The 26,444-nt window shown below is 53.0% G+C and overlaps 1 protein-coding gene across 4 annotated transcripts in view; it reads left to right on the plus strand.

Annotated features, from left to right (window-relative positions):
* The window catches only part of KDM4B (lysine (K)-specific demethylase 4B), a 110,880-nt gene that overhangs the window by 4,113 nt on the left and 80,323 nt on the right, over positions 1-26,444 (plus strand). For all 4 annotated transcript variants that reach the window (XM_005884377.2, XM_014531904.1, XM_014531905.1 and 1 more), the window contains exons 2-6: positions 1,489-1,586; positions 6,588-6,753; positions 13,835-14,010; positions 15,105-15,219; positions 17,750-17,943. In XM_005884377.2, coding sequence (XP_005884439.1) covers positions 6,613-6,753; positions 13,835-14,010; positions 15,105-15,219; positions 17,750-17,943 — 626 coding nt within the window. In that variant the 5' untranslated portion in view covers positions 1,489-1,586; positions 6,588-6,612. The remainder of the gene's footprint in view (positions 1-1,488; positions 1,587-6,587; positions 6,754-13,834; positions 14,011-15,104; positions 15,220-17,749; positions 17,944-26,444) is intronic.

Below are 26,444 nucleotides of genomic sequence, written 5' to 3' on the forward strand. Positions count from 1 at the left end.
GGGTACGGTCTTTTTTTTTTTTAGTTTTATTCATTTCAAACGGGCCGAATCCGGCCCGCGGGCCGTAGTTTGCCCACGGCTGTTCTAGAGGCACCTGCACCCCTTGCCTTATGGCCCCTTCCTCCATCTTCATAGCCCGTCATTCTGATCTCTGCTTCTGTGATCACATCTCCTCTGACTCTGACCCTCCTGCCTTCCTCGTATAAGGACCCTTGTGATGACAGAGCCCACCTGATAATTCAGGATACTCTTCCCATCTCAAGATCCCTCACTTAATCCCATCTGCAAAGTGCCTGTTGCCCCAGAAGGGAGCATTGCCACATGTTGTGGGGATTCAGACGTAGACATCCTTGGCAGCTGTTATTCTGCCAGCTACGGCCACATGGAGAGATTTCACAGTAATTGGATCCTCTGACTTCAGCTCTGGCCGATGTCAGGTGCTGGCAGGGCTGTGGAGTGGGGCGGCCTTCAGCTATGCAGGCGGGAGAGGCCCAGGAGCTTCTGGGAGAGCCAGCGACAGCCTACTGTGTCCTGAGGAAGATGTATGCAGCCTTAGCTCCACAAATTTATAGCCTCATGTGGCCTTTCAACCAGGGGTTGTGCCCTGTTAAAAGACAGTGAAATCACTAAAATGGGTTGTGCCGATACTTTTAAAAACCAGCTTAAAGTAAGATTTAGAATGTCAGTGTGCATTGTCTGTTGTAAGAGTGCTGGTGAAATCCGTGCTATTTAAAACTCTTGGTAAATTGGAGAAAGGGTGTGGGATTGAGTTCAAGGGGTAAGCTGCCCTTCCTGGAATGTCAGGCCCATCCTCATGCTCAGGTCTCGTATAGCATGTGCAAAGGTCCAGAGGCAGGGAACATCTGGTAGACCCTGTGCCATTGTGGTTCATGTGTCTGGAGAGCTGTGGGGAGATATGGGTGGGAGGGCTGGTGAATTGGGGTAGCTGTAGCCCAGATTGTCAAAGGTCCTGGGGCCAAACCCAAGTTTAGAGTCTTGTGCTGTATCCATTCCACAGGTACTGGAATGTCTCTGCCCAACTAGCTTCTAGGTTGGGACCCAGCCCTGGTGGGGTCTGCACAGCCCCTGCCAGGCTCCCCCAGTGTGCACCTTATGGGGGTGCAGATGGTGGTCACCACGCGGCATTGTCCATGTGAGTTTCCTCCTTGGAGGTTGCTTTCCCCGGCTTCAGGAGTTCACAGGAGGCAGAACTTGTTGTAAACCTCCCAGAAGCTGCCTGTACCTTAAGGTTTCTAAAAGCTTCTCTGGTTTAATTTGTTCCTGGAGGTCCTTGCTTTCTCAGATGCTGATTTGTGGAAGATGAGCTTAAAACCGTTGTGTTCCTGCAAAGTGGCAAGGATTTGGATACATCTGAATAAAGGCAAGAGTGTCCTTGGGCTACATGCCACTGTTAGGAGTGTAATGTGGATTTTAGACTTAAGCATGTGATAAATGTAGTTAATCGTGCTTTTATTTTGTGCATTTTAGGAACCATCACCATTGCTGGAACCTGACAGAAATCCAAGCCATTTACTAGAGCATCTCTCATTGCAGCCTCACCATCATAATATACCAGGAACTTTCAAGTAAGTGCAAGACCAAGGTCCCAAAGGCCACAGCCTCCTCCCAGGTGGCTGTGAGGCTGCATGCTGCGGGGAGAAGGTAGCCCCATGTGATTCTGAGTTCTTGGGGTCTCCAGGGTCTGCCTGCCTTTAGACAGGGGAGCTTAGAACCCTCTAGGAGTGGCTCTGCTGGGTGTCTCTTTTCTAGTCTGCATACTCCATGTTTGCCCTCTCGAAGCCCCGAGAACCACTGAGAGTTTTTATTGATTCTGGGGTTGCCTAGGACGGGCTGCTCTGTCGTTCGAATCAGGTGGGATACAATTTCTGGGCTTTCTGAGGCCCTATTCACCCCACCCCACAACCTGTAGAGGATGGTGACCAGTCACAGCCAGGGGTGGTGGGGTGGGGGTATTTAAAATGAAAGATTCTTTTTAAATGGATTTAAAAGAATCCCATTGCCCAGCTGCTTCTAGGTGTCAACTCCAGGCTGTCCACCTTCTCCTATACTTTTCTAATAAAGCAGGGACAGAGGACAGAGGGTTTTAAGGTGGTGGCCTCTGGCCCTAACTGGTTTGGCTCAGTGGCTAGAATGTCGGCCTGTGGACTGAAGGGTCCTGGGTTTGATTCCGATCAAGGGCACATGCCCAGGTTGCAGGCTCGATCCCCAGTAGGGGGCATGCAGGAGGCAGCCGATCAATGATTCTCTCTCATCATTGATGTTTCTACCTCTTTCTCCCTCTCCCTTCCTCTCTGAAATCAATATAAATAAAAAAATAAAGTTGTGGCCTCTGATGGTATCCCAAGGTGGTCACTGGTAAGAAGAGAGGAAACAAGCTAATCACCTCCCAGCTCACACCCATGGCGGTGACAGGTTGGAGGACAACCAGTCCTGTTCACTCCCTGCCACGTTGGCTGCTCCCAGTGGTCTAAGAAAGGCTGCCTCGAATTCCATATTTCATGTTGACCTCAGATGCAGGCCACATGGCTAATTAGGGCCAGGCGTGGACTAGAACTCAGTATTTTCAAATGCATTGAAAACCCCAAACCACTTTTCAGAAAAAGTGATTCTGCATGCGCATCCCACGGCTGTTACACCGTGACTATAAACCTAGTGACTGCAAACAACCCATATTCATTCCCTGACAGTTCTGGGGTCAGAAGTCTGGAGTGAGTTTTATGGGGCCTTAGGTGTTGGCAGGGCTGCTCCTTCTGAAGACTTCAGGGCAGAATTGATTTCTTGGAGTTTTTTCAGTTTTCCACTCCTCAGGGCCCCTTCCTCGAATCACTTCAGCCTCTGCCTCCATTGCTCTGTCATCCAGTCTTCATCTCTCTCCCTCTTATAAGGACCCTTGTGATGACACTGGGCCCCCTGAGGATTCCCAGGACTATCCCCATCTCAGGGTCCTTAACTTAATCCATCTGCAAAGTCTCTTTGCCATGGAAGGGAGTGTAGTCACAGTCTAGATTAGAATGTAGATGTCTTGGGGAGGTGATGGTGTATTATCCTGCTGATCATAATTTCGTCTAAACCACCAAATTCTTCCGCAGTGGTGCTACCATCTTAATATTCCCACCTGATTATATCAGTGTTCCAATTTCTCCACATCCTCATCAACACTTCTCCTTGTCTGTTTTTCTTGTTCTAGCCATCCTAGTGGGGATGAGTGGTATCTCACTGTGGTTTCGATTTGCATTTCCGCGTTGGCTAACATGTTTAGCCCCTTTTTACCTGCTTGTTGACCTTTTGTGTATATTCAAGTCCTCGGCCCACTTTTTAATTGGGCTGTTTGTTTCCGTATATTGAGTTGTCAGAGCCCCGCTTTTTGGCATGTCTCTGTCTGGTAAGGAGCACGTCCCTCTTCCTGACTGTGCTGCGAACTCCCTCCCTGGGGCTCTCCCTGTCCTCTGCCCCTCCCCCATGTTTCCAATGAACCAGAAGATTGGCCCAGGACTGGCATCCAAATTCCTTTTTTATTTTTTAAATATGTCCATATATGATTTTTATTTGCCCTCACTCAAAAAAATGTGTCAAGGGTTATGGAGTGTTGGGATTACAAACTATTTTAATTTTCTTCCTTATATTTACGTACTAAAAAAGTTCATTTCAAAAGGCACGAATAAGAGAGAAAAAAATCCTATGGAATTTACCATGGAGCTGAATCTGGATGAATCTGGTGGTTGGAGTAGAGCATCTCTTGCCAGTGTGCAAATGCAGAATACTCTACCTGCTGTCTCAGCATCTGCTTTTCCACCTCCTGGATGGAAAACTCATCTGTGTCATGATTTTTGACATGAGAGAGAGAGCTCGTGTGGGCAGGACCCCGGTGCTGCCCCAGCTCTGCCTGGGACAAGCTGGTCCTGGGGAGGAGACTGTCACCTCCCACCAGTGGCGCCGGGTATTTGGGTGGATGGGTGGGAGGTGGCCTCTGCAAGAGGCTCTTGTCTCCCTCCCCTGTAGGCCACTCGGGAGCCAGCCTCAGAAGAGAGGCAGCCAGCTGGCCAGGACTGGCCGAACTCAACATGAGAGCTGTTGGGTGTGGGTAGGTGTTGGCACCTGCCACTCACTAGGGTGGGAGAGAGGTGGGAGATTCTGGCTGTCTCAGCAGAGTCTGGCTGGGCATCTGGCCCTACCACCTACTTGCCAAGTGGCTTAGGCATGTGACCTCCCTTCGTGGGGTCCTGTGTCCTCAGTGAACTATGAAAAATGGGCTCATTGTGTAGAGTGGACAAGTCACCCGTGTGAAATGCATAGAACAGGGCTGGGGGCCTCTGAAGTGCTGATTTGTTCACTGCCTCCAGATCTGGGCACCGGTGGCCATGGCAAACTGAGGAACCAGCTTCTGGACTTTTGCCTGGCCATCGAGGGCTTTGGACCAGGGGCTGAGGCGGGTCAATCATGTCAGGCAGCAGGCCTCAGAGGACGAATCAGATGGTCCATGTGGTATAGGTGGGTGGCCTATTGCTCTGTACAGGCGGAGGCCCTGACCTCCCTAGTGGGTGTGGAAAATCTTGAGGGATGTTGAAGTGGGATGGACAGGAGTGGGTGGCTAGGATGGTGGGAACGTGAGGAAGGCCAGCTAGCTCTCCTGTTTCGGTGTCTCATTCGAGGTCCTGGCCCATGGAGCCCTCTCCCGCCCTTCCTTGTTCTCCCGCCATAGCCGTTAGCACAGCTCAGAACCACACTGATGTGCACAATAGTATTGGGGTCAGGGTCTGTCTCCCCAGGACAGACGTGCTGTCCTGTCTGCCGCTGTGCAGTGAAGGCCCACAGTGAGCCCCGTGTGGCTGCATCTGGGCTGGAGGGGAGAGGGCAGGTAGGCTTGGGGCTCAGGTAGGGTGGGTGAGGGTCCCAGGTGGGGATTCAGGTCCTGGGCCCTTGGCTGCAGGCAAGGGGCCGTCTGGCATGGCATGGTGGTCAGTCTTAAAGACTGGTCAGGGCTCCAGAGGGGCAGCCTGGCTTAGGCTGGGACTTTCTGGTGCCTGCTGCTCCCTAGGAGGGATTGTGACAACCCCTTTCCTTTTATAAACCATGTGTTCTTGGTGGTTCTGTGTGATCCTGCCCAGAGTTGCTGTCAGACATCACAGGCTCGTGACCTGCCATGCACACTTCAGCTTTGCGGCTGCCCCTCGAGAAAACTTGAGACTTGTTGTGGACACAGGGTCATGGTGGGTCCCAGCCTGGATGCAGCAGTGAAGCAGTGACATCTCCCCGCCCTCACCCCCACTCTTATGTCAGGATCCTCCGGGGCCCTCGCCAGCAATGCGTGAGAGTCTGGCCCTCAGAGGGAGGCTTTAGCTGCTGTCCCCCTGGCCCCAACCTCATGTGTCCCAGGTATGGGATGGGGTGTTAGGGGCAAGGCCAGAACAGGGTACCTGTGAGCCTGGGGCCTCCAGATCCCTCCCAGGGGAAAATGACTTCCTCAGTGGCAAATCCTGGGTTTGTGCTGCCCTCTAGTGCCCGCCGCAGGCATTACCTTTTGGAAGCATCTTGTCACCACCACCCCCACCCCCCACCCCCGCTCCACCCCTTTCTGGGACCACTGGGCTTCTTGGGTTTCTCATTCCCCAGCTCACTTTGGGGTGGGGTGAGGTGAACTTGGTTAAATTGTTCTCTAAGTTCTCAGGTCTGTGTGTACTTGGATTCTGACTTTTTCTAAATCCTGGTGGGAGTCTAGTCTTTTGAACCTGGAGAATTTAATCGGCCAACAGGGACCCTTTCCCAGAATCTGTCACCGAGCCTCTTCCTGCTCAGGGTGGGCCACTGATAACCACACTGGGTCCCATTAACTCCAGAGACAGGAGGGGGCCATTCCAGTCTGCACCCTTCTCCCCAAGAGGAGCTCTGATTCCCAGTTATCTTCAGGCGCCTGCCGTGAATCTTAGAGTGCATGACATAGTACGGTCTCCCCTCTGTGCCAAAATGTCCAGGCATGGTTATGACTGAGGGTGCCTTGGAGCCTCTGATTGCAGGCAAGGAGCCGTTCTGGCCGGCCTTCTACCCTCTGGTTCCAGATTCCTGCCTGGGGCTTCCCATGGGTCCCTGGGCCTGGGTTCACTGACAGCAGCCAGGCCAGTCCTGGACCGACCCACATATTGCTCGGGGTGGGCCCTGCCTGGAGTTGTGGTCCCCCTGCTTGCAGGCTGGTACCTCAAAAGAAGGCAGACTCACACACAACCTCACTTACCTTGCAGAACCTGCCACGTGATCCTATGTCTCTGCATGTCCAGCTCCAAAGGACATACATTGAATTGAGTCCCTGAAACGAAAAGCTTTTATTTTCTAGGGCCCCCAGCTTAAAATTAGTGCTCTGGCTTCCAGTATCACGTTGGCTTTTGGAACTAGGACACCTCTGTTTTTAATTAGTTGAAGTCATCTTGGTCTTTTGTGCCAGAGCAGAGCAAGGCAGTCTTCTCTCTGCCCCGCGTTGCTTCCTGGGGCCCCGGGTACTTTTAGTGTGGTCTGTGGAGCAGGGCACCCGCTGGTGGCAGCACCGCCTGCTCACGCTCTTCTGTCTTCCCTCACAGGTGTGGCAGTGTCTCAGCTGCAACCATGGGGTCTGAGGATCATGGGGCCCAGAACCCCAGTTGTAAAATCATGACATTTCGCCCAACTATGGAAGAATTTAAGGACTTCAACAAATATGTGGCCTACATCGAGTCCCAGGGAGCCCACCGGGCAGGCCTGGCCAAGGTGGGTGACACATCCTGGTCCCGCGCAGCTTCTCTGTGTGTGTCCATGTCCAAAGGTGTTGCACCCATTAACCTGTTCACTGATCCATTTTGACCTCATTTCTTACAAACAGGACGGGGTTCTTTCCCTGTGCCAGGCACTGTTCTAAGCACTGGAATTCATAATTGACTCACACCGCCCGTCCCTGCAGGGGTTGGCAAGCTGGGGCAGAGACAGCACTGTGCTGAGCCCAGCCCAGCGGGCAGTGGCCACCAGGGCATCATGGCAGCAAGTCTCACCCCAGTTCATAATTGACTCACACCACCCCGTCCCTGCAGGGGTTGGCAGGGCTGGGGCAGAGACAGCACTGTGCTGAGCCCCGCCCAGCGGGCGGTGGCCACCAGGGCATCATGGCAGCAAGTCTCACCCCACTCGGGGAGAAGGAGGTCTAGAGTCTGGGGAGGCTTCCAGGCAGTTGATGCCAGGAAGGCCTGAGGTTTTGCCTTTATATTCTTAGTGAAACAAGGTGTGTTTTTATTGTTGTTGCTTTTTTGGAGATAGTATACACAGGGGAGGCAAATTCAAACAGTGCAAGAGGGCAGAGAGTGACGGATGAGTCTCTTCTTCCTCCCATCTCCCAGCTCCTATCCCTGGAAGCAACATGGTTACCATCCTGTCTCCTTCCTTGGCATATTATACACATAGGTGTGCATGTGTGAAGGCAGACAGACACACAAGCTCATCCTGTGTCTCTCTTTTTCCTTTTTTTTTTGTGTGTGTGTGTGAATCTTTACCCGAGGATATTTTTTCCATTGATTGTTTTTAGGAGAGAGTGGAAAGGTGGAAGGATTGGGAGAGGGCTGAGAGAGAGAGGAGAGAGAGAGAGAAACATCGATGTAAGAGACACATTGTTTTGTTGTTTCCCACATGGGCCCCAACTGGGGCTGGGGATGGAACCTGCAACACAGGTACATGCCCATGACCAGGAATCGAACCCATGACCCTTTGGTACTCAGGCCAACATTCTAACCACTGAGCATACCGGCCAGGGCCTGTGTCTCTTTTTAATATAAATGGCTCTTTCTTCCTTTCCTTTCCTCTTTTCTTTCCTCTTTCCTTTCCCCTTTCCTTTCCTTTCCTTTCCTTTCCTTTCCTTTCCTTTCCTTTCCTTTCCTTTCCTTTCCTTTCCTTTCCTTTCCTTTCCTTTCCTTTCCTTTCCTTTCCTTTCCTTTCCTTTCCTTTCCTTTCCTTTCCTTTCCTTTCCTTTCCTTTCCTTTCCTTTCCTTTCCTTTCCTTTCCTTTCCTTTCCTTTCCTTTCCTTTCCTTTCCTTTCCTTTCCTTTCCTTTCCTTTCCTTTCCTTTCCTTTCCTTTCCTTTCCTTTCCTTTCCTTTCTTCTTTCTTTCTTTCTTTCTTTCTTTCTTTCTTTCTTTCTTTCTTTCTTCGTTCTTTCTTTCTCTCATTAGAGACTATGTTTTTACTGATTTTAGAGAGAGTAGAAGGGGAAGGGAGAGAGAGAGAAACATCAATGTAAGAGAAAAACATCGATTGATTGTTTCCCTTATTACCCACCAGGGATCGAACTGGCAACCTAGATATGTGCCCTGACTGGGAATGAAACCAGCTGCCTTTTGGTGTATGGGATGACTCTCCAACCAACTGAGCCATCTGGCCAGGGCATGGCTGTGTTTTTCATGTTCATGTGAACCTGTGTGTGGCATTACTCACCTAATGATCAGGAAGATTTGTAACATGTTTGCTTAGGGTTCTACTAGTTGCTTCCTGGATGAGTATCACTTTATCTAAGATTCCTAGTTGTCTATTCCTTAAATCAGGAGGTTGGTAAACGTTTTCTACAAAGAGCCAGATAGTATTTTCAGCTTTGCCAGCCGAGTAGTCTCTGTGTCCACCACTTAGTTCTGCTGCCTTAGATGAGCCATAAACCAACGGGCGTGCTGTGCATGAGTAAAACTTTATTTATGGACACTGAAATGTGAATTTCACAGAACTTTTACTTGTCCCGAAATATTCTTCTTTTAAACTATTTCCCCAACCATCTAAGAAAGAAAAACAACAACAATAAAAATACACCAAACAAAGCAACACATTCTTAGCTCGCAGGCTGTACAAAAGCAGACAGCTGGTGAGATTTGTACCACAGACTGCGGTTCGCTACCTCCCCCTCTCCCATACCTGTTTTTGGTTGGTTTTGTTACTAATACCAGTTCTGGTCCTGGTGACACCCATACCTTCAACCTCAGCCTCAGGAGAAAGGAGAGCAGTATGCCCACAGCACCTTTCCCTCCCCTCCCCTCAGGATTTTTGATCATATTATACCTAATAATACAGACAGCACAGAGCACTTTATTTCGTTTGGGAACCACGGCTGCCACTGCCATTTTAACTTCAGTTCTCCCTTTAAATGGCTTTAGTGCTCACCATCGGTGTCTTACTCGCCTGCAGTTTGTCATCTCATGAGAGAAGGGCTCTGGAAATGCAGTGCCTGGGGTTCTAGCAAGTTCAGAAGCGTTCATTTGGGTCTTTTCTGCCGCCCACCAATCCACAGTCTGGTGTCCATTGTCAGGTGAAACTTTCCTGCCACCCCTCCTGTTGCAGGCCCCCAGTGGTGGGGAGATTCTGAGGCCAACGGAGTCCTGGTGCCTGTCGAGGTGTGGGGCTTGGGATCCCTTCCTTTATCTGCTGTCACTGACCTTGTTTCACTTCTAGTTCGCAGCCAGCCCATCTCCCTGCCTTTGGATTCACATCACCTATTATGTCAGGAAACTTGTACTGTTCTGTTGGAAGTACCTTTAAATCCCACCCCGACACTCTTCTGCTATCCTTTCACCGCCGTCATTTCTGTCACCCTTCCTTCACCTCTGTGTGATCCACACCATTACCTTCTCTCTCCCCTTCTTCCTCTCTTTCACTGTCTCAATGCTTCTCCTTTGAACCCAGATACCTCTGTTTAGGCTTTTAATTCCAGTGGACCGATTTTTTGCTAATTTATTTGGATCGGTGGGAAACTATTCGGACTGGGGATTTTGTGAGGCAGATATTTTCAGGGTATATTCTCCTCTGCCTTTTGTTTTGCATGTCCCTTTTCTCTCTTAAGTTCTGTTTTATTTGCCACTTCCTCTCTGACTGATAGTCACCTTTGGATGCGGGAATTCTTTCTGAATCCAGCTGAGGGCGAAGCAGTCTGGGGGTGCAGGCACGGGTTCTGGTGATTAGGGTCACAGCGACACACGTGTGCACACGTGTCCCTTCTTCCATCTAGCAGGGACAGGGTGTGGTGCCTCTAGTCCCTCAGCGGCCTCCCTGCCAACTCTGGGGACAGATGGATCCAAGGAAGCAGGGGCTTTGTCCCTGGGCCCCTCCCATTTTTTTCAAAGGGGGATCCTTGGCTCTCAGGCTGCTGGTCTCTATGGAGAAGAGATACGATGTCCTGCTGGCCTGACATGGATGTCCCCCTACCCTGGCCTCATCAGCCTTGACTGCTCTTCTCTGTGTGTGTGTGCATGTGTGTGAACGTGTGTGATATGTGTATGCGTGCACGCGTGTGTGTAGGGGTTTCCTTCTTTCATAAAAGCTGTATTTGGTCCCCTCCTCAAAAGCTCTGTGAGGCTCAGTAGACCTGGGTGGGAGTGGGTGTTCAGCAGGCACAGGTACAGTCAGGGCCGCGGCTAGAATCGGCTGTGGGTGTGTGGGAACTCCACTCTGGGGCCATCAGGCAGCCCAGTCATATTCCTCAGCCACTCTGCATATACTCTGAGGCCCGTGCCCAGTGGGTCCCTGCCTCCCACAGACCAGGGCTGGGAGCCTCCCTAGTCTGCTTGGGAAGCTCGGGGGCAGGAGGAGCCAGGGAAGGGTGGTGGGGCAATGGGACAGTGTAGGGTCCTATGGGAGGGGTCAAAGTGCTCTGGTGCCCAGGTGCATCCCTAAGGACAGTCCTGAAGGTAGACAATACCCTGGTTGCTCTCAGCTGCCAGGCCTGCCCCATGAAGAGTGGCTTTGGGACCAGGTGGTTTTGCGGGGGGCAAAGGCTTGCCCCTCACTCTTCCCTCTTGCAGTGTTCCCCACACCTACTACCCCAACTGTGCAGACTCCTAGCTTTGCCATACAACTCGCACCTAGGCCATTTTCCCAGTATCCCCTCATTCACTTGAAGTGTGTGGCCTTACTCTGGCTGAACTTGCTCTCCAGGAGCTTTGAGCAAGGGTCAGTCCAGGGCTATACCAGGCAGGTGCACCAGGTGCCGAGTGGGGCCAATCAGAATGCTGGAAGTTCTTTAGGTGACATTCTTCAGATGTCCTTTGCCTGGGATCTCCTTTTATTTTATTTTATTTTTTAAAATATATTTTTATTGATTTCAGAGAGGAAGGGTGAGGGAGAGAGAGATAGAAACATCAATGATGAGAGAGAATCATTGATTGGCTGCCTCCTGCATGCCCCCTACTGGGGATCGAGCCCACAACCTGGGCATGTGTCCTTGACAGGAATTGAACCTAGAACCCTTTAGTCCACAGGCTGACACTCTATCCACTGAGCCAAACCAGCCAGGGCGGGATCCTCCTTTTAAATCTGATTTTGTAGTGGTGTGAGGGTATTAGGCCAGAAGGGGTTTTTCCAGAAGCTTCAGTTCTGGAAGTGGCCCTCCTTTTAAGCAGCTTTTCAAAACCTGCTTAGAATGTGTCCAGGAAGGAGTGGTTCACACGTATGCAAACCAGACATCGCACGTGTGTGTAAGGGTCCCTCCTGGTTGTCAGATGTCTTCACACAGCAGTGTGTGAGGGGTGGCATAAATGAACAAAGTAGCCTCAGGCTCTTGTTTGAAGGTGGGAAATTTGGGAGTGACATACTTTGTTCATTTTGCCCCAGACTGGGACTAGGGATGGACTTCTAATAGAACTGAAGTGGGTCCGGAGCCTGTGCAGGCTCATGGCACTTTCCTGAAAGAGGTTTGGGTTTTCTGTCAAAAGGAGACATCAGTAACGTAATTAAAAAGCAGCTCAGGGTCATGGATCCTTCCTCACAGAAGAATGTCTTGGATCCTGGAGGCATAGCCCCTTTTATTTATTTCTTTTGTTTTCCAGTCTTGAATGTTTTAGTTTAGCACCCGAATCTTCAGATTTCTCACCAGAAATCTAAGAAAACCTTCTGCTGGCAGGCTGACCCCAACCAGTACCTTGTTGTCACATGGCCTCGCACCAGAAACAGGCGGGTATTCTAGGTGCCTGTTGCATCGAGGCCGCAGTTGACAGAGCAAGAGAGACGTCCCCAGAAAGAGCCTCCACTGAAAGGTTGTGTGTCAAGGCCGCAGTTGACAGAGCAAGAGAGAAGACGTCCCCAGAAAGAGCCTCCACTGAAAGGTTGTGTCCTCGTCCTCATTTAACTCTTATTAGGGTCCCAGCCTTGGCAATGCTGATATCTGGGTCGGGTATCTGTGGAGGGCCATCCTGGCCACTGCAGAGGGTGCTGAGCACCTACTCAATGCCAAGAGCACCCACAATCATGACAACCTCAGATGTCCCTAGACATCACTCACTGTCCCCTCGGGGCAGGGTTGCTCCAGGGAGACCCACTGACTTCCTCTGTTGTTATTTATTTGACTTTTATAAATAAACTGTGTGTGCTGATAGGGGATGCAGCACCTTTCTATTGTTAACTGGCAACTGGAGAATAAGTGCCAAGCAAAACATTTTCTTTCACTGGTGTCATAGGTGGGATTGTAGAGTCCTTTTGGAAGCTGTCGGCAAACTTGGGCATCAGCGTGGTGTTCTTCCCTCATTGGCGCGGAGTAGGCTGAGGGTTCAGCCTCTTTAGAGTTCATGGCTGATGCTCTGAAAACAGGTTGGGTTAGCCCCGCCAGCATGGCTCAGTGGTTGAGCGTTGACCTTTTTGAACCAGGAGGTCACCATTCGATTCCCAGTCAGAGCATATGCCCGAGTTGCGGGCTTGGTCCCCAGTTAGGCTTGCAGGAGGCAGCGGATCAATGATTCTCTCTCATCATTGATGTTTCTATCTATCTCGCCTTCTCCCTTCCTCTCTGAAATCAATAAAAATATTAAAAAACAACAAAATAGGTTGAATTAGTTCCTTTTTCCAAAGCTGTTAGGTGGCCTGCTGGGCACCCTGAAAGGGGCCTTGAGGCTTGCAAACAACCACCCAGGACTGGAGAGACTAGTCCCATTTTGCCCTGTGGGGCCCAGAAGGGTGCCTAATGCTCAGGAGGCCCTAGGCCCTTGACCTAGAGGTCGCCCCTGACCAGGAAGGTGAAGGCGCCAAGAGTGGATTTCTGAGCCCAAGCAAGCCCAGCACAGTGCCCCTGACACTAAGCCCTTCGTGCTGCTCCTAGTGTCCCCTTGTGGAGAAAGGCAGGGAGGGCGGGGCCAGGAGAGCTGCCATCAGCTCACAGTCAAAGCCTGGTGGTCGGTTGCCTATTGGATTTGCTCCCATGAAATAGCTGTGCCTTTTCTCAAAGGCAACCTTCTGAGGTCTCCTCCCACTTAGAATTGTCACCCTCCCCTCTGCCTCTGGGCTTCTTACCCAGCCCTTCTTTATTTTATATCCTTAGTACTTACAACTGGTTACCTTCCCACAGTTTCCTTAACTCTGTGGGTGGGCCCCCTGAAACCCGGCTCTGAGGTGGAGCCACACCTTAAAGGTATTTATCATCTGCCCTCTTCCGTGGAATGTAAGGCCCTCGTGGATCTTTGTTTTCCCGTGTTTCCCCTCCCCAGCACCTAGAACCGTAATCACTCCCTAGTAGGTGATAATGAAGGGGATTCCTAGAACATGTGTCTGGCATAGCCTTACTCCTTTCCAAAGCTAGAGGGCAAAATGGCCCTGCCCTCCAGTGATAAAGGTTTTAAAAGGACTTCAAATGCAGCTGGTGGTGCCCATGTTTCTGGCACCAGATCACTTGGGTGCTTGATAAAGGCACAGATGGCTCCTGGTGCCCCTGTGGGGCAGTCCCAGGTGTGCTTCCCAGGTAGTGGCTGCTGGTCTCCCAGGAGTGGGCAGTGGGTCTCTGATCGTTCCCCTGTCCTGAGTGGATGTGCCTGTCTGGAGGCATCACTGACTTCCTCCTTGGTCTCGCAGATCATTCCCCCGAAGGAGTGGAAGCCACGGCAGACGTATGATGACATCGATGACGTGGTCATCCCAGCCCCCATCCAGCAGGTGGTGACGGGCCAGTCAGGCCTCTTCACACAGTACAACATCCAGAAGAAGGCCATGACGGTCGGGGAGTACCGCCGCCTGGCCAACAGCGAGAAGTATGCAGCCGGGACCCTGGCTGGTGCAGGGCAGAACCCTGAAACCTTAGCTCCGAGGTGGAGCCACACCTTAAAGGCCTCTACCCCCCTGATCTGCAAAGCCCAGTCCACTGCGGGCTTTGGGGTGCAGGGATTGTAGGGCACACGCAGCCCCCTACAAAGTGCATGTCATCTGCTCTGGGTGCACTGGGTGGATCTCGACATCTCATGCTCAGAGACCACCCCTGTTCAAAGAGGGCAAAATCCAGACCCTCACCAACCCACGGCCACCTGTCCACCTCACCCTACCTTCAGTAGCCACTACTGAGGGCTGCCCCTTGGGGTTCAACCTGTTCCCTGTCCCTGGAGTGCGTCCTCTATACCCTCCCATAATGTCTCAGTTCTGATGGCGCCTCCTCAGAGAGGGGCTCTTTAACATGCATTCCTGCATGCTGCTTCCTTCAACATGGCGCACACATGGGCACACTCATGCACATTCTGTGTGCTCATGGGTGCACTCGTGGGCATTCCCAGTGCATACACGGTGCACTCACGAGCATACCACTGCTGTTTTCTCCTTCCTGTTCTCTGTTACTCCCAGATTCCTGGCTTTCTAAAATTGTTTGTGCATTTCCAGCAGTACCTTTGCTCTCCAACATAAGTGTACTGTGAAGGCAGGGTGTTGTCTGCCCCTCATGCAATGGACCTAGCGCCCAGGACAGCGCCTGGCCCGTAATCAGTGCTCTTAGTATGTGCTGAGCAGCGGGATGATGAGAACCGCCAGAGCCCGTGCCCATCCACCTGCTCCAGCTGCCCCTGGTGTGCGTTGTGACTTGGATACCACAGGCCCAGCTAGCTGATGAGGTGGGATAAGTGGGCATTATTCCAGGCAGGGCCACCTGCCCATCCTATACACACATCCTGGAATAAATGCTGTCTCAGTAGCGATGAGACCACATTTGCGTTTTCTGGGGCTGTGCCCTGTGGTGGGGACAGTGGGTGATCTGGGCAGAGCCTCTCCCTCGGTGTGTCCGGCAGATGCCCTGGGCTTGGTTCAGCCGTGGGATCAGGCGCATGCTCTGAGACCCCCTTTTCGGTGTGCTGTTTGCTCACAGATACTGCACTCCCCGGCACCAGGACTTCGACGACCTGGAACGCAAGTACTGGAAGAACCTCACCTTCGTCTCTCCCATTTACGGTGCCGACATCAGCGGCTCCTTGTATGATGATGTAAGTTCTGGATACCAAGAGGTTCTTGGGAAAATGAGGGACTCGGTTTCCATGGTGGAGGTGAAGGAATGTGAATGGAAATGGAATTGAAAATGGAAGTTAAAATGACACAAGCTTAGCTGGGCTTTCTGTTTGGGCTCCAGTTACAACTACATGCCTGGTCTTAGAATGAATGAAGAAGGGATCCCGTGGTTTTCTGACTTGCAAAATCTTTCCTACTGAGTTGCAGAGTTCTGATGGCTCTGATCTTACACCCTCAGAATCCTGGGAACCCCAGGTTCTCAGCTGGCAAGCTGCCATGGGTTCACTTATTTCTGGTCCCTGTGCTGGGCTGGGGGGCTTTGGGGACACCCAGGCAACAGAGAGGGGCATGTCCTTGGCCTGTCCAAGGACTTAGACCAGATGCTGGTGACTGTGACCAGAGGCCCAGAGAGGTGCTGGTGTTAAGCAGAGGGAGGTTGAGTGGGGCCCTTTTTTTAGGGGATAGTTTATTAATATTTATGGGACCTCAGATAACCCTGGTTAATTTCAGAGTTACTGAGCCTAGCTCTTTCCTGGGGGTGTTCTGTATGGGGTACACTGGGCTAAAATATGGCCTTTTCCACTCCCTAGGTGGTCCTCTTGGTCCTCATATGTGCCCCTCACTCCATGTTGTCACTCTGAAGGTCATTTCTTACCATAATAGTCTCTTCCATTCACTCAGCCCATGTTTACCATGAGAGCAGCTGATGGGCGCCACCTGAGTTCTGGTCTTGGGTGGGACTGGAGTTGGGTGGGAATAGCATCTCCTCCCGGGAAGAGTGGGGACCCTCCTGGATGCTCAGAGAGGAGCCTGTTAGAACAGGTGGGGCTTTTAACTCCCAAAAGGTATTGGAAAAATCAGGACTACTGCGTGGGTCCCCACATGAATTGTTGGCCAGCATTTCTTTTTGCCCAGAGTGGTTGCGCCATGTTGCATTCCACCAGCAATAAGTGAGAGTTCCTATTGCTCCACATCCTCGTCAGCATTTAGTGGTGTCAGTGTTCCGAATTTTGGCCATTCTGATAGGTGTGTAATCGTAGCTCATTGTGGTTTTAATTTGCATTTCCCTGGTGACATATGATATGGAGCATCTTTTCATGTGCTTATTTGTCATCATTGTATCTTACTTGGTGAGGTTCAGGTCTTTGACTAATTTTTTAAGTGGATTGTTTATTCTCTTATTATTGAATTTCAGGAGTTCTTTTGCAAATATTTTCTCCTAGTCTGGGGCTTGTCTTCTCATTCTCTTGAAGACTCTGCATTGTTTTCAAATAATTCAAAAATTAAAAAAAAATTAGAGCCTTGTCTAGGGAGAGCCTCTGGGTTTGCTCTTCTGTGCTGCCTGTAGTTGGTCGTAGTGATGGCCCCGTGAAGGACCCTGCTGCCCAGTGAGGCTTGGCGGGGCCAATGCTGAGATCGTGAGCAACGCCTGCCTTAGGTTCCTGAAGAGGCTTTGGGGCCCTGTGTTCCCTGTGCCTGATCTAGTGCAACAGTCTCCTTTTACAGACGTGGAAACTTAGGCTCAAGCAGAGAAATGACTTGCCCTGGCCACACGATGAGTTATTGCCTGGCTTAGACTAGATCCCAGGCCCCCGCCTGTGGCCTCATTGTGGATGTGTGGGCTGGATAGTGAGGTGAACTGGACAAGGCTTAGGGAAGCGACCTCTTTTTGATGTGCCCTGACCTTGGGAAGCTTCTATTCAAGGCGACCTTGGGCTTTTCTTTCTTATACTGAGGGGTCTGGTCAGTCTGCCTCCCGCCCCCCATGTTCTGGGCTTCTGCCAGGACTCACCTTACAAACACCAGCCACTAATCTCACCAAATCAAGGGCCTGTAATGTGGACAAGAGTGGGTGGTACAGGGTGGATTGGGGCAGAAAGAAGGCTGATGTTCACTCACATCTCAACAGGCTTGAAGGGTTCTCTAGGGAAAGGAAGTTGATTAAAGCATATTTTGTGAGCTCTTATGATAGTTTGCTTGCTTGTGGCATTAGGAATAGATGAGACTGGTAGGTGAGGATTCTGGCCTTGTTTGCTTGGTTCTGAGAACCATCTCCATCTCCTCCATGCGGAGGTCAGAAGGGCTGTCTGGCACCTTCGCTGGTCTAGTCCCACTTGGCAGTTGTCTACCTCCTTCTGTGTCATTGACTTTGAGGCACACCAGTTACTCATGACCAAACTGAGGTCTTTACTGCTGAGATTAACACATACCTCAACGTGGAGTCTAGAGAAAGCTCTGCCCAACTGCATAGCACAGGGCACTCAGTCGGCATCTGCAGGGTATGAGCAGCCCAGGATGGGTTTTGGATACTGGGGTGGGCGAGGCTCTGAAGTGGGCAGGCAGGTTTGGAGCTGACAACAGGGCTCTTGGGCCCTCATGGGGGTCACACTGTAGCAGGCAGCTCAGAGGGAAGGACACTTCCTGTCCTCCCACTAGTGTCTGGGGCTGGTGGGGCCTGGGTGCCCCAGGGATGGCCGGCCCACTGACTGTGTTCCTGCTGCCCCACAGGACGTGGCCCAGTGGAACATCGGGAACCTTCGGACCATCCTGGACATGGTGGAACGTGAGTGCGGCACCATCATTGAGGGTGTCAACACCCCCTACCTGTACTTCGGCATGTGGAAGACCACCTTTGCCTGGCACACGGAGGACATGGACCTGTACAGCATCAACTACCTGCACTTTGGGGAGCCCAAGTCATGGTGAGTGTCCAGCCAGCGGCCTGACTTGCTCCACAAGGCGGAAGGTCTCCGCTGCCAGCAGGGCAAAGGGCGGGGGAGGGCAGATGGATAGGTTCCTCCAGGTCAGGCAGGCATGGGTGCCTTCTGGGTGGCTCCCTGTGGCCAGGGCTATTAGGGAGGGTGGGCCAGGGTTGGAGCTCTGGTAGCTCAAGATCTGCTGGCTCTTTCTGCCCCCACTGGCTTCAGGACAGCCTCAGTTTACCCACCAGTTTGGGGATGAGGTATACGTGCCCCTCAGAAATGAGCTTCCTGATTTGTGGAGTTTGGGGTTTGGGCCTAGAGAGCTTCCCACTGAGCAGCGGCTGGTTCTGAGCTCCCTCAGCACCTCCCCAGGCCGAGTCAGGTGCGTGGCTGTTGTACTGGGGCTCTCCTGGGGCCACAGGCCTGGGGACAGGGTCGCCTTGAGCACTGAGCCTCCCTCGCCTTCCTCTTGGCCTTCGGTTTGAGGGGTGAGGTTAGCAGTAGGCCCCTGCTGCCTGGGGTCCCCACTAGTTTGCAGGTGCTGAGCAGGGGTGGGTGAGCTGTCCCGAAGGCCACTCTGGGAGTGCTGGGCTCTGCAGGCTGGGGCATATGTGCAGTGTGCTCTGTGTTCTGGAATCTCTGAGCTAACACTTACCTCACATCCAGCTTCTGCTGGCAGGCCCGGAGGCAGCTGCCTTCTGTTTGTTCACGGCTGTTTCCAGCAGAGACTCCTTAGCTGGGGCTTTGCATCTTCCTGCCTCTGTTGTCACAATAATCAGTGAAGCTCAGAGGGGTGGCAGGGGAGGCCCGGGAGCAGATTGTAGCACTCCAGACCTCAAACAAGCTAGCTCGGGGCAGTGGGGGGCAGGGGGACACAGCGCAGCTGGGGACACAGACAGCAGACCCTGGCCAAGGCACCTCTTACCTTGACTGAGCCTCTACCCATAGGCATCTCAACTCTAAGTTGCTTGGACCTCCTGGAGCCCTTTGCTGAGTGGGGCAGGATCAGGAGTTCTGAGCAGAGGACTCAGGAGCCAGCAGGAGATTTTGGGTGGGAAACCAGGCCCCTCTCTTCTTCCTTTGGCTGTATGACCATGCTCTCCTCACCTCTCATGTGAACAAAGCTGTTTCCTCTCAGACAGGCAGAGCAAGATAGAGAAGCATTGGACACGGACATGGTGGGGGCATTTGTAGGAGTGTCCCAGGGCTACTGTAACAAATCACCACAAGCCTTAGCACACACACATTTATTCTGTCATGTTCTGTCAGGAGTCTCACAGGTGTGGGCTGGGCTTTTTCTTTTGGAGGCTCTATGGGAAAATCCGGCCTTTCCAGCTTCTAGAGGAGCCGTATTCCTGGTTTGTGGCCCTTTCTTCCATCTTCACAGCCAATAACGCAGCCTCTTCCACCTCTGACTCTGACCCTCCTGCCTCCCTCCTATAAGGACCCTGTGATGACCCTGGTCCCTCCTCCCCATGCCCCCAGGGGTATCCAGGGTCATCCCCATTCCAGGGTCCTTAATCTATCTGAAAAGTCTCTTTTGCCATATGAGGTGCCATGTCCACAGGTCCCAGGCCCAGGACTGGGATGTCTTTGGGGCCATTATCCTGCCAGCCCTGGGCCTCTGGCCTTTGAACTGTGCTACTCTGCGTGTGTGGGAGATCCCATTACTGTTCCAGGGCTTGTTTTCAGCCCACTTCTCTCCTTGGGTGGTGTGCGTTGGCTTTGCATTAGCCTTTGGTCATCAAAGCCTCCAGGCTGAGCGGTATTTACCTTTTAGGGGTGAATTTGGAAGAGATTGGTGAGTTGGTGATGCCCTTTTCATAAGACCTGAATCTCACACCCACCAGCGTGATTCTGAGCACTCGGGCAGAAATGCTTCCTGGTCAGTGGCACTGTCCCATTGCTGTCCAGGATGTCCCAGCGGCCGTGTAGCCACCCTGTACCCCCTCTCTCCATGGCAAGGCTAGGCTGTGACTCCACAGAGGCCCCAGCCCAGGCCTGGAGGAGAGGGGGCCACGCTCTGCCCCAAGTCCACACCTGCAGGCAGGAGGGCAGGGCCTGGGAGTGCAGCTTGTGGTGTGAGTGGACATGCCCCTCACCTGGGGGCTCTGCCTGCTGCCTCTCAGCAGTCAGCATGCTCTCCGTGGGCTGTGCAGGCTGAGTGCCCACGAGCAGCCCTCTGACTCCCTGTGCAGATCCACAGGCTGTGTCGCATGTTTGTGTGTATGCCTGAGTGTCTGAGTGTGTATATGTGTGCTTGTATGTATGTGAATATATGTATATGTATGTGTGAGTATATGTGTATATATGGGAGGGTCTATTAGTGTGTGTATGTGTGTTTATGTATATGTGTGTGTTTCTATAGTTGAAGTGTTTTTGTGTATGTATGTGTATGTGAGTGTGGTGTGTGTGTGTGCTGGGCCTGCTCGATGGCCTGGGTCTGTGGTCGGCAAACCGTGGCTTGCGAGCCACATGCGGCTCTTTGGTATTCAATTGATAAATGAATAAAGAGCAGAGCCATACTCAAGGGGCCAAAGAGCCGCATATGCCTCGCAAGCCACGGTTTGCCGAGCCGCAGTTTGCTGACCACTGGCCTGGATGATAATTCATGGTGTTGGCCAGTGACTTGGCCACGTATCTGAGTGACTGTCCTCTGTCCTCTGCGTCCCAGTTCGGTTGGGTGCAGCTCCCCTCAGGGCCACTAGATGGCGCCCCTGCCCTTCCCCACGGACCATTATCTCTCAGCACGGAGGTGGAAATTTCCTAGGTTCTTTTTTATCTTTTTTAGACTCCACCTTTTTAGAACCCACTGGGCAATGATCATCCCAGGGCCCGTTGGGAGCCACAGTAGGAGGAGAGCAAGGAGGGGGCAGGGAGATGGGTGGTAGGAACACTGCCTCTGATCTGCTCAGCTCTGCGAGCACGCTCCGATTTTAAGGGCATCTGGCTGGCAGAGGGACCTTAAGGGAAGAAAACCCACCTTTTCCTTAGAGAGAGAGAGGAAGAAGCAAGCCAGTGCTGAGTCCCAGCACGTAGTGGCTAAGCTCTTGTAGATGTGACCCTGGGGCAAAAGTGTGTTCTGGGGTCACGAGGCTCTGCAGCAAGCAGTGAGGATGCCGAGGAAAGCTGCTGGTCTCAGGGAGGTTGGTGCAAGAAGTGGTGTAGGGAGCCTGGCAAGGAGGCTGGCTGGTAGTGAGAGGGTGGGGGCCACAGAAAAGTGTCTGGGATGGATGGTAGTGGGAAGGTGGTGGGACTGGCTTTGAGGGAGGTGAAGTGTGAGAAAATGCAATAGAAAGTCCGAGAGAGCTGTCCATGAGAGGGGACCCCGGAAATGTGAGGGCACAGCAGCCCCCTCCCTGGGGGATGCAGCAGGACAGACACCTGGCTCTGCATCTTGCCTCCTGTCACCAGCACTCGGTGCTCTCTGGCTGCAGCCCCTGAGGACAGCCCCGGCTGTTGCATGCTGTACCCCTGGTTTGCTTGGGGTGGCCCTTGTGTCTACCCATCACCTCACCTACACCCTTCTCCACAACCTGATTCTCGAGAGCAATGGGGAAGCCATCAGCAGGGCTGGCATTGGACACAGCAGCGCGTCTCTGACAGAAAGAATGTTCCAGAAGGCACTTTGACCTTGGTCTGGGTTTCTGGTCCAGAAGGGGGGTGGGATTGTACTTGGGGGTCTCTCACACTGACCGAGTGTGGCCAGTGGGAAGGGACTTCTCAAAGTGTGGCCATGTAGGGTCCCAGCTCCCTGCTCCATGACTGGTCAGCTCAGCCTGGTCATCGTGCTGGGCACCCTTCCGGCTCTCGCTCCTCAGGATCAGGGTGGCGATGTTGGCATCAATGTCTCCCCACCAGACCATGGACCTGGTGAGGGCAGGGCCCTCGGTCTTCCTTTTGTACCCAGCTCCCAGCAGGGGCCTGGCATAGAGGGGGGCTTGGTAACTATCAGGAGACCTGGGTACTTGGACCACAGTAACCCCTCCGCCTCTCAGAGCCCCAGTGCACTGAGGTTTCCATCGTGTGGAGCCAGTGCCATCCTGTGGGAGCCGGCCCTCCTGGTCTTGCTCTGTCATGGGGCCAACATGGACACTAGCCTGGGGGGCCAGGTGAGGTGCTCTCTTGCCCCTGGGCTGGGGGCTCAGGGAGCCACTTGGCAACTCCCTGGGAGGGTGATGCCTTGCTCCCACCCCTCCCCAGAGAGGAGACATTCTCTGGCAGATTGTACTCACACGTCTGTCTCCCTAATATATGTACTGCTCTGCTTGCGTCTACAGTAGCTTAATTGCAACCATTTCAGATTATTTCCGTAGCACTTTTTTTAAAGTGTCGACGTCCTCAGGTTTATTGCGTTTTATGAAGCCTTTCTGGTGTGTTGCTACTTCGGTAGTGTGATTTGTGTGTCAAAGTGACGTGAACAGCCTGGTGTCGATAAAAGCATGAAATTTGCTTTGAAAGGCTGGCAGTACGTGGTGCTCTCAGGCAGCAAGGCTAAGAATATCTGAAGCATTTGAGTGCTTCAGAATTCCTTTTGAGATGGGGATTGAAATAGACCGGTACTTATACTCACACGAGGACCATTCTTGCCACTGCTTGACCTTCCTGCCGCCCTGCTGCCCTGTCCATTGTTGAGGCCAGGAGGGTGGGTAGGCATGGGCATCAGGAGGAGGCAGGGCTGGCCCTGCAGGACAGTGCCTAGGGGGTGGGCAGCCCAGGGCTCAGTGTCCAGAGGTTGTGCCCTATAGAACCTGCTGTCCTGGGCCAGGCTCGTTCTGTGAAGCCCATGGGTGGTGGTGGTTTAGCCAGAGATGATATCCCCACAGCCTGTCCCAGGACCACTCTACCTGAGGGCCGCCCCTGGGCCATCTGCCACCTGGTTCGGCCCCTGTGGGTCTCAGGCCAGGTCAGCTACCAAGCCCCTCATTGGAAACTTCAGCTCTGTGTGTGATACACCCACCTCGTGTTATTTCACACTGTTTCTCAGATGCAGCAATAACAGTGTTTCTAGCAGTATTGCCACATGCAGCACCTGCCACCTCCTGTCCTCCCTGCTGCTTCCAAGTGTCCCCAGGAAAGAGATCTGGGCTGGGAATTGGAGAGCACTGGGCTCTGGTCAGCCCTTGTCTTCCTGGGCACTTCAGGACCATCTGGAGTGTGCTGTGCACCCTGAAGAGGAGAGCAGAGTGCCTGCCACCCTGTGCAGGGTAGCCTGGCACACATTACTGCCAATGTAGGGAGTCAGTCCCCCTGGCCCTGCTGTGGTTTGGACCTGCCTCCCAGGGTGGGGAAGGTGCCTTGTGGTGCGTCCTGTGTGCCTGCATGCCGGGCAACGGCTGGCTAAGGCTTCGATAGGGCAGGCTTGGGAAATGACAGCCTTCGAGGGTGAGGCCGGCTTGGGCGGGGGGGCTCAATTGCAGGAGCCAAGGACCACTGCGAAGAGCAGAGATGGCGGCTTCTACCGTGCTGGGCAAGGCGGATGAGCTGCAGGAGCCCGGTGCTCTGGGTGGCCGAGAGCCGCACTTCGGGCACCAGGGCCTCTCATGGGCTGCTGGATTGTGATGGCTGGGATGCAGGCAGAGCTGTACAGTTGTGGTTTTCCTTTCTATGTTTTAAATGCTGTGAGTGGGGGAAAGCCCCTCCTGGGTGACTGAGGCCAGAGCAGATGTGCTTTACCTGAAGGAACATCAACACAGTCTAGCAGGGTCACGTACAACCCCCCTGGCCCCCATCCCTCTTTGTCCCCCTAAACTCCCTCTGGTTCTGCTTGTACTTGGAGAAGGTGGAGATGCCTATTTCCCTCTGGAAGGGGGTGTGCCCCGGTGGAGGATGAGGATGCTCGGCCAAGCCAGCTAGGGCCTTTCCATGTTTTAAACGCTGTGAGTGGAGGAAAGCCCCTCCTGGGTGACTGAGGCTAGAGCAGATGTGCTTTACCTGAAGGAACATCAACACAGTCTAGCAGGGTCACGTACAACCCCCCTGGCCCCCATCCCTCTTTGTCCCCCTAAACTCCCTCTGGTTCTGCTTGTACTTGGAGGAGGTGGAGATGCCTATTTACCTCTGGAAGGGGGTGTGCCCCGGTGGAGGATGAGGATGCTCTCCTGCCTCTGGGGATTGGCCCTCAGGGCTGTGACCTTGGCCTTCAGGCCCCAGGCTCTGCAGCATCCCATGAGTTCTGTCTCTGGCTTCCCCAGCTCCTCCATCCTTCCCACTTTGATTTATCTGGGATACAGTCTTCCAAGTCTCTGGTATCTGTGTCCCTGTGGGGGGAGGGGGAGAGACAGGGGACAGGGGAGAGAGTCTGATTGCACTCCCATGAGGGGCATGGAGCCCTCACTAGCTCTGGATGGTCCTGAGGTGCGCTGAATGGATCCTTCTGTGCAGGGTTAGTGGAAGGAATGCTGGTGAGAGCCTGGGAGTCTGGGGGATTGTCTGAGAGCTCTGCCCCTTCGCTGACCTTTCAGAAGCCTGATTGAGGCTCCCAGTGGATTGGAGAAATTTTCCCTTTGATTCAGCTATACCTAGAGTTTTTCTTTGGCCTCAGGGGAATTTCATAGGAGAGGGATTGGGAAGCCTTTGCTGCCAAAAATTCCCAGCAGGCACAGCCATCTCTGCCTGTGCTCGGTACTCTGGAGGTGTGCGTGTGCACATGCATGTATGTGCGTCTGTGTACATACACCTGTGCATGTATGTACATATGCATTGCATGCATGTGTGCACTGTACCTTTGTGTGCATAGCTGTCCTGTGTGCATTGAGGTGGTGTGTACACATGTGCTGTGTGTGCATACCTGACTGTGTATGTATTTATGCATTCGAGGACATGTACTCCCTGCCATGGGGCACAGGGAGGAAGTATGCACACACTGGCTGGCTCCCATGTGACCTGCTCTCTGACTGCAGCCTGGGCATTGATGGGTTTGTTGCCCAGGCAGAGCAAGGTTCTTTTGGGGGAGGGGGGTGCTGCTGGGCTGCTCTCTTGCCCCTTGACCTGGCCCCTGGGGACCTCTCTGCAGGTCCACCTGAGGCAGCATCAATCCTTTTCCCAGCTGCACCTCCTGCAGCATTGAATAATCCCTCCCTCCTTCCCTTCTTGCCTCCTCCTCCCTTCCTTCCTTCCTCCTGCCTCCTTTCTACCTTGCTGTCCAAAGCCAACTTCCCAGGCCTGGCTGTAGGTGGCGCTGGAGGACCACAGTGCCTGGTCCAGGCCCTGAGAGGGCCTCTGCTTTGTTGCCAGGGAGCCAGACTGAGGTGCGTGTTGGAGCCATGGGAAGATGACCAGGCAGCAGCCCCGAAGGCCCTTGGTGGAGAGCACTGGTGTCTAGAGGAGGCCTGGTTGGCCATGTGCAACTTCATGGCTTCTGAGACTCCAGGGCAGCAGTCACCAGGGGGCCCCATTCTCTGACTCAGGCACACCCCCTTCTCCAGCGACAAGGGTATCTCCTCCTAGCCACCTTGCTCTGGCAAGATCCCGAAAGGCCCCATGGTGGCAGGGAAGGCTCTGTGCCAAGGTTGGTAGGAGCCTGACAGCTTCACAGATTGGTTTCAATAACTTAGCTTCCCAACACCAGGCCCTGTCACCTCACTGGTACAAGATGCGAGAGCAGATAGACATTCCCCCCTTCTCCCCTCACTCACCCTGCCGACTCCCACTTGGTATCTGAGCACAGAGTTGGTGTGGCTGTGGTGCCTGGGGAGGTCAGATGGATAAGACCTACCAAGATGTCAGCAGGTGGCTTGATTTGTACCTTGTAACTTGGTGGGGAAACCTAGGTCCTGAGCTAAGGTGACAGAAATACAGCAACAAAGAGTATTTTAGAGCAGAAACTTCCTCCTGAGAGCAGATGTAAGCGTGTTTGGGGAGCTGTGGGTTGCTGGGCTCATCCAGGGGATCGTGGAGAGGGGAGGAGCACCTTCTTGGTCACCTTTCCAGTCTCCTCTTTTGACCATGACCGTGGCCATGGTACCAGAGCTGGGTGTGCTTTATTCCATTTGTGCCTAACCCACTTGCCCACTGCCTCCTTCCAAGACTCCTGCGTATGTGTCGGAATCCAGCGCGACTTTCCTGGATGTAGTTGCGGGGGTGTTGCAGTCGTGCACTCTGGCGCTTGGGATCACATCGGTGGCGCAGCGCTAGCATGAGCGGTTTAACACCATGGCCAGGAGTGTCTGTGCATGCAGGTGCTTAGGGGAAGGATGGCTGTGTCACCACGGCCCAGAAACCCTCCCAGCCCTCCTAGCCATCCCTCAGCCTCGCTTTCGCCAGAACCACACTATTGCCCTGATGCCCCAGCCCTGGCTTTCTGCTTGTCAGGATTTGTGTAGTAAATCTAAAACCAAAAGCTGGTTTTGGCATTTGAAAAATTAACTCCTGATGCTAGAGAGAGACCTTAGAGCAGTGGTTCTCAACCTGTGGGTCGCGACCCCTTTGGCAGTTGAACGACCCTTTCACAGGGGTCGCCTAAGACCATCCTGCATATCAGATATTTACATTACGATTCA

This window comes from Myotis brandtii, unplaced genomic scaffold (assembly GCF_000412655.1).
Source record: "Myotis brandtii unplaced genomic scaffold, ASM41265v1 scaffold827, whole genome shotgun sequence".
NCBI lineage: Eukaryota > Metazoa > Chordata > Mammalia > Chiroptera > Vespertilionidae > Myotis > Myotis brandtii.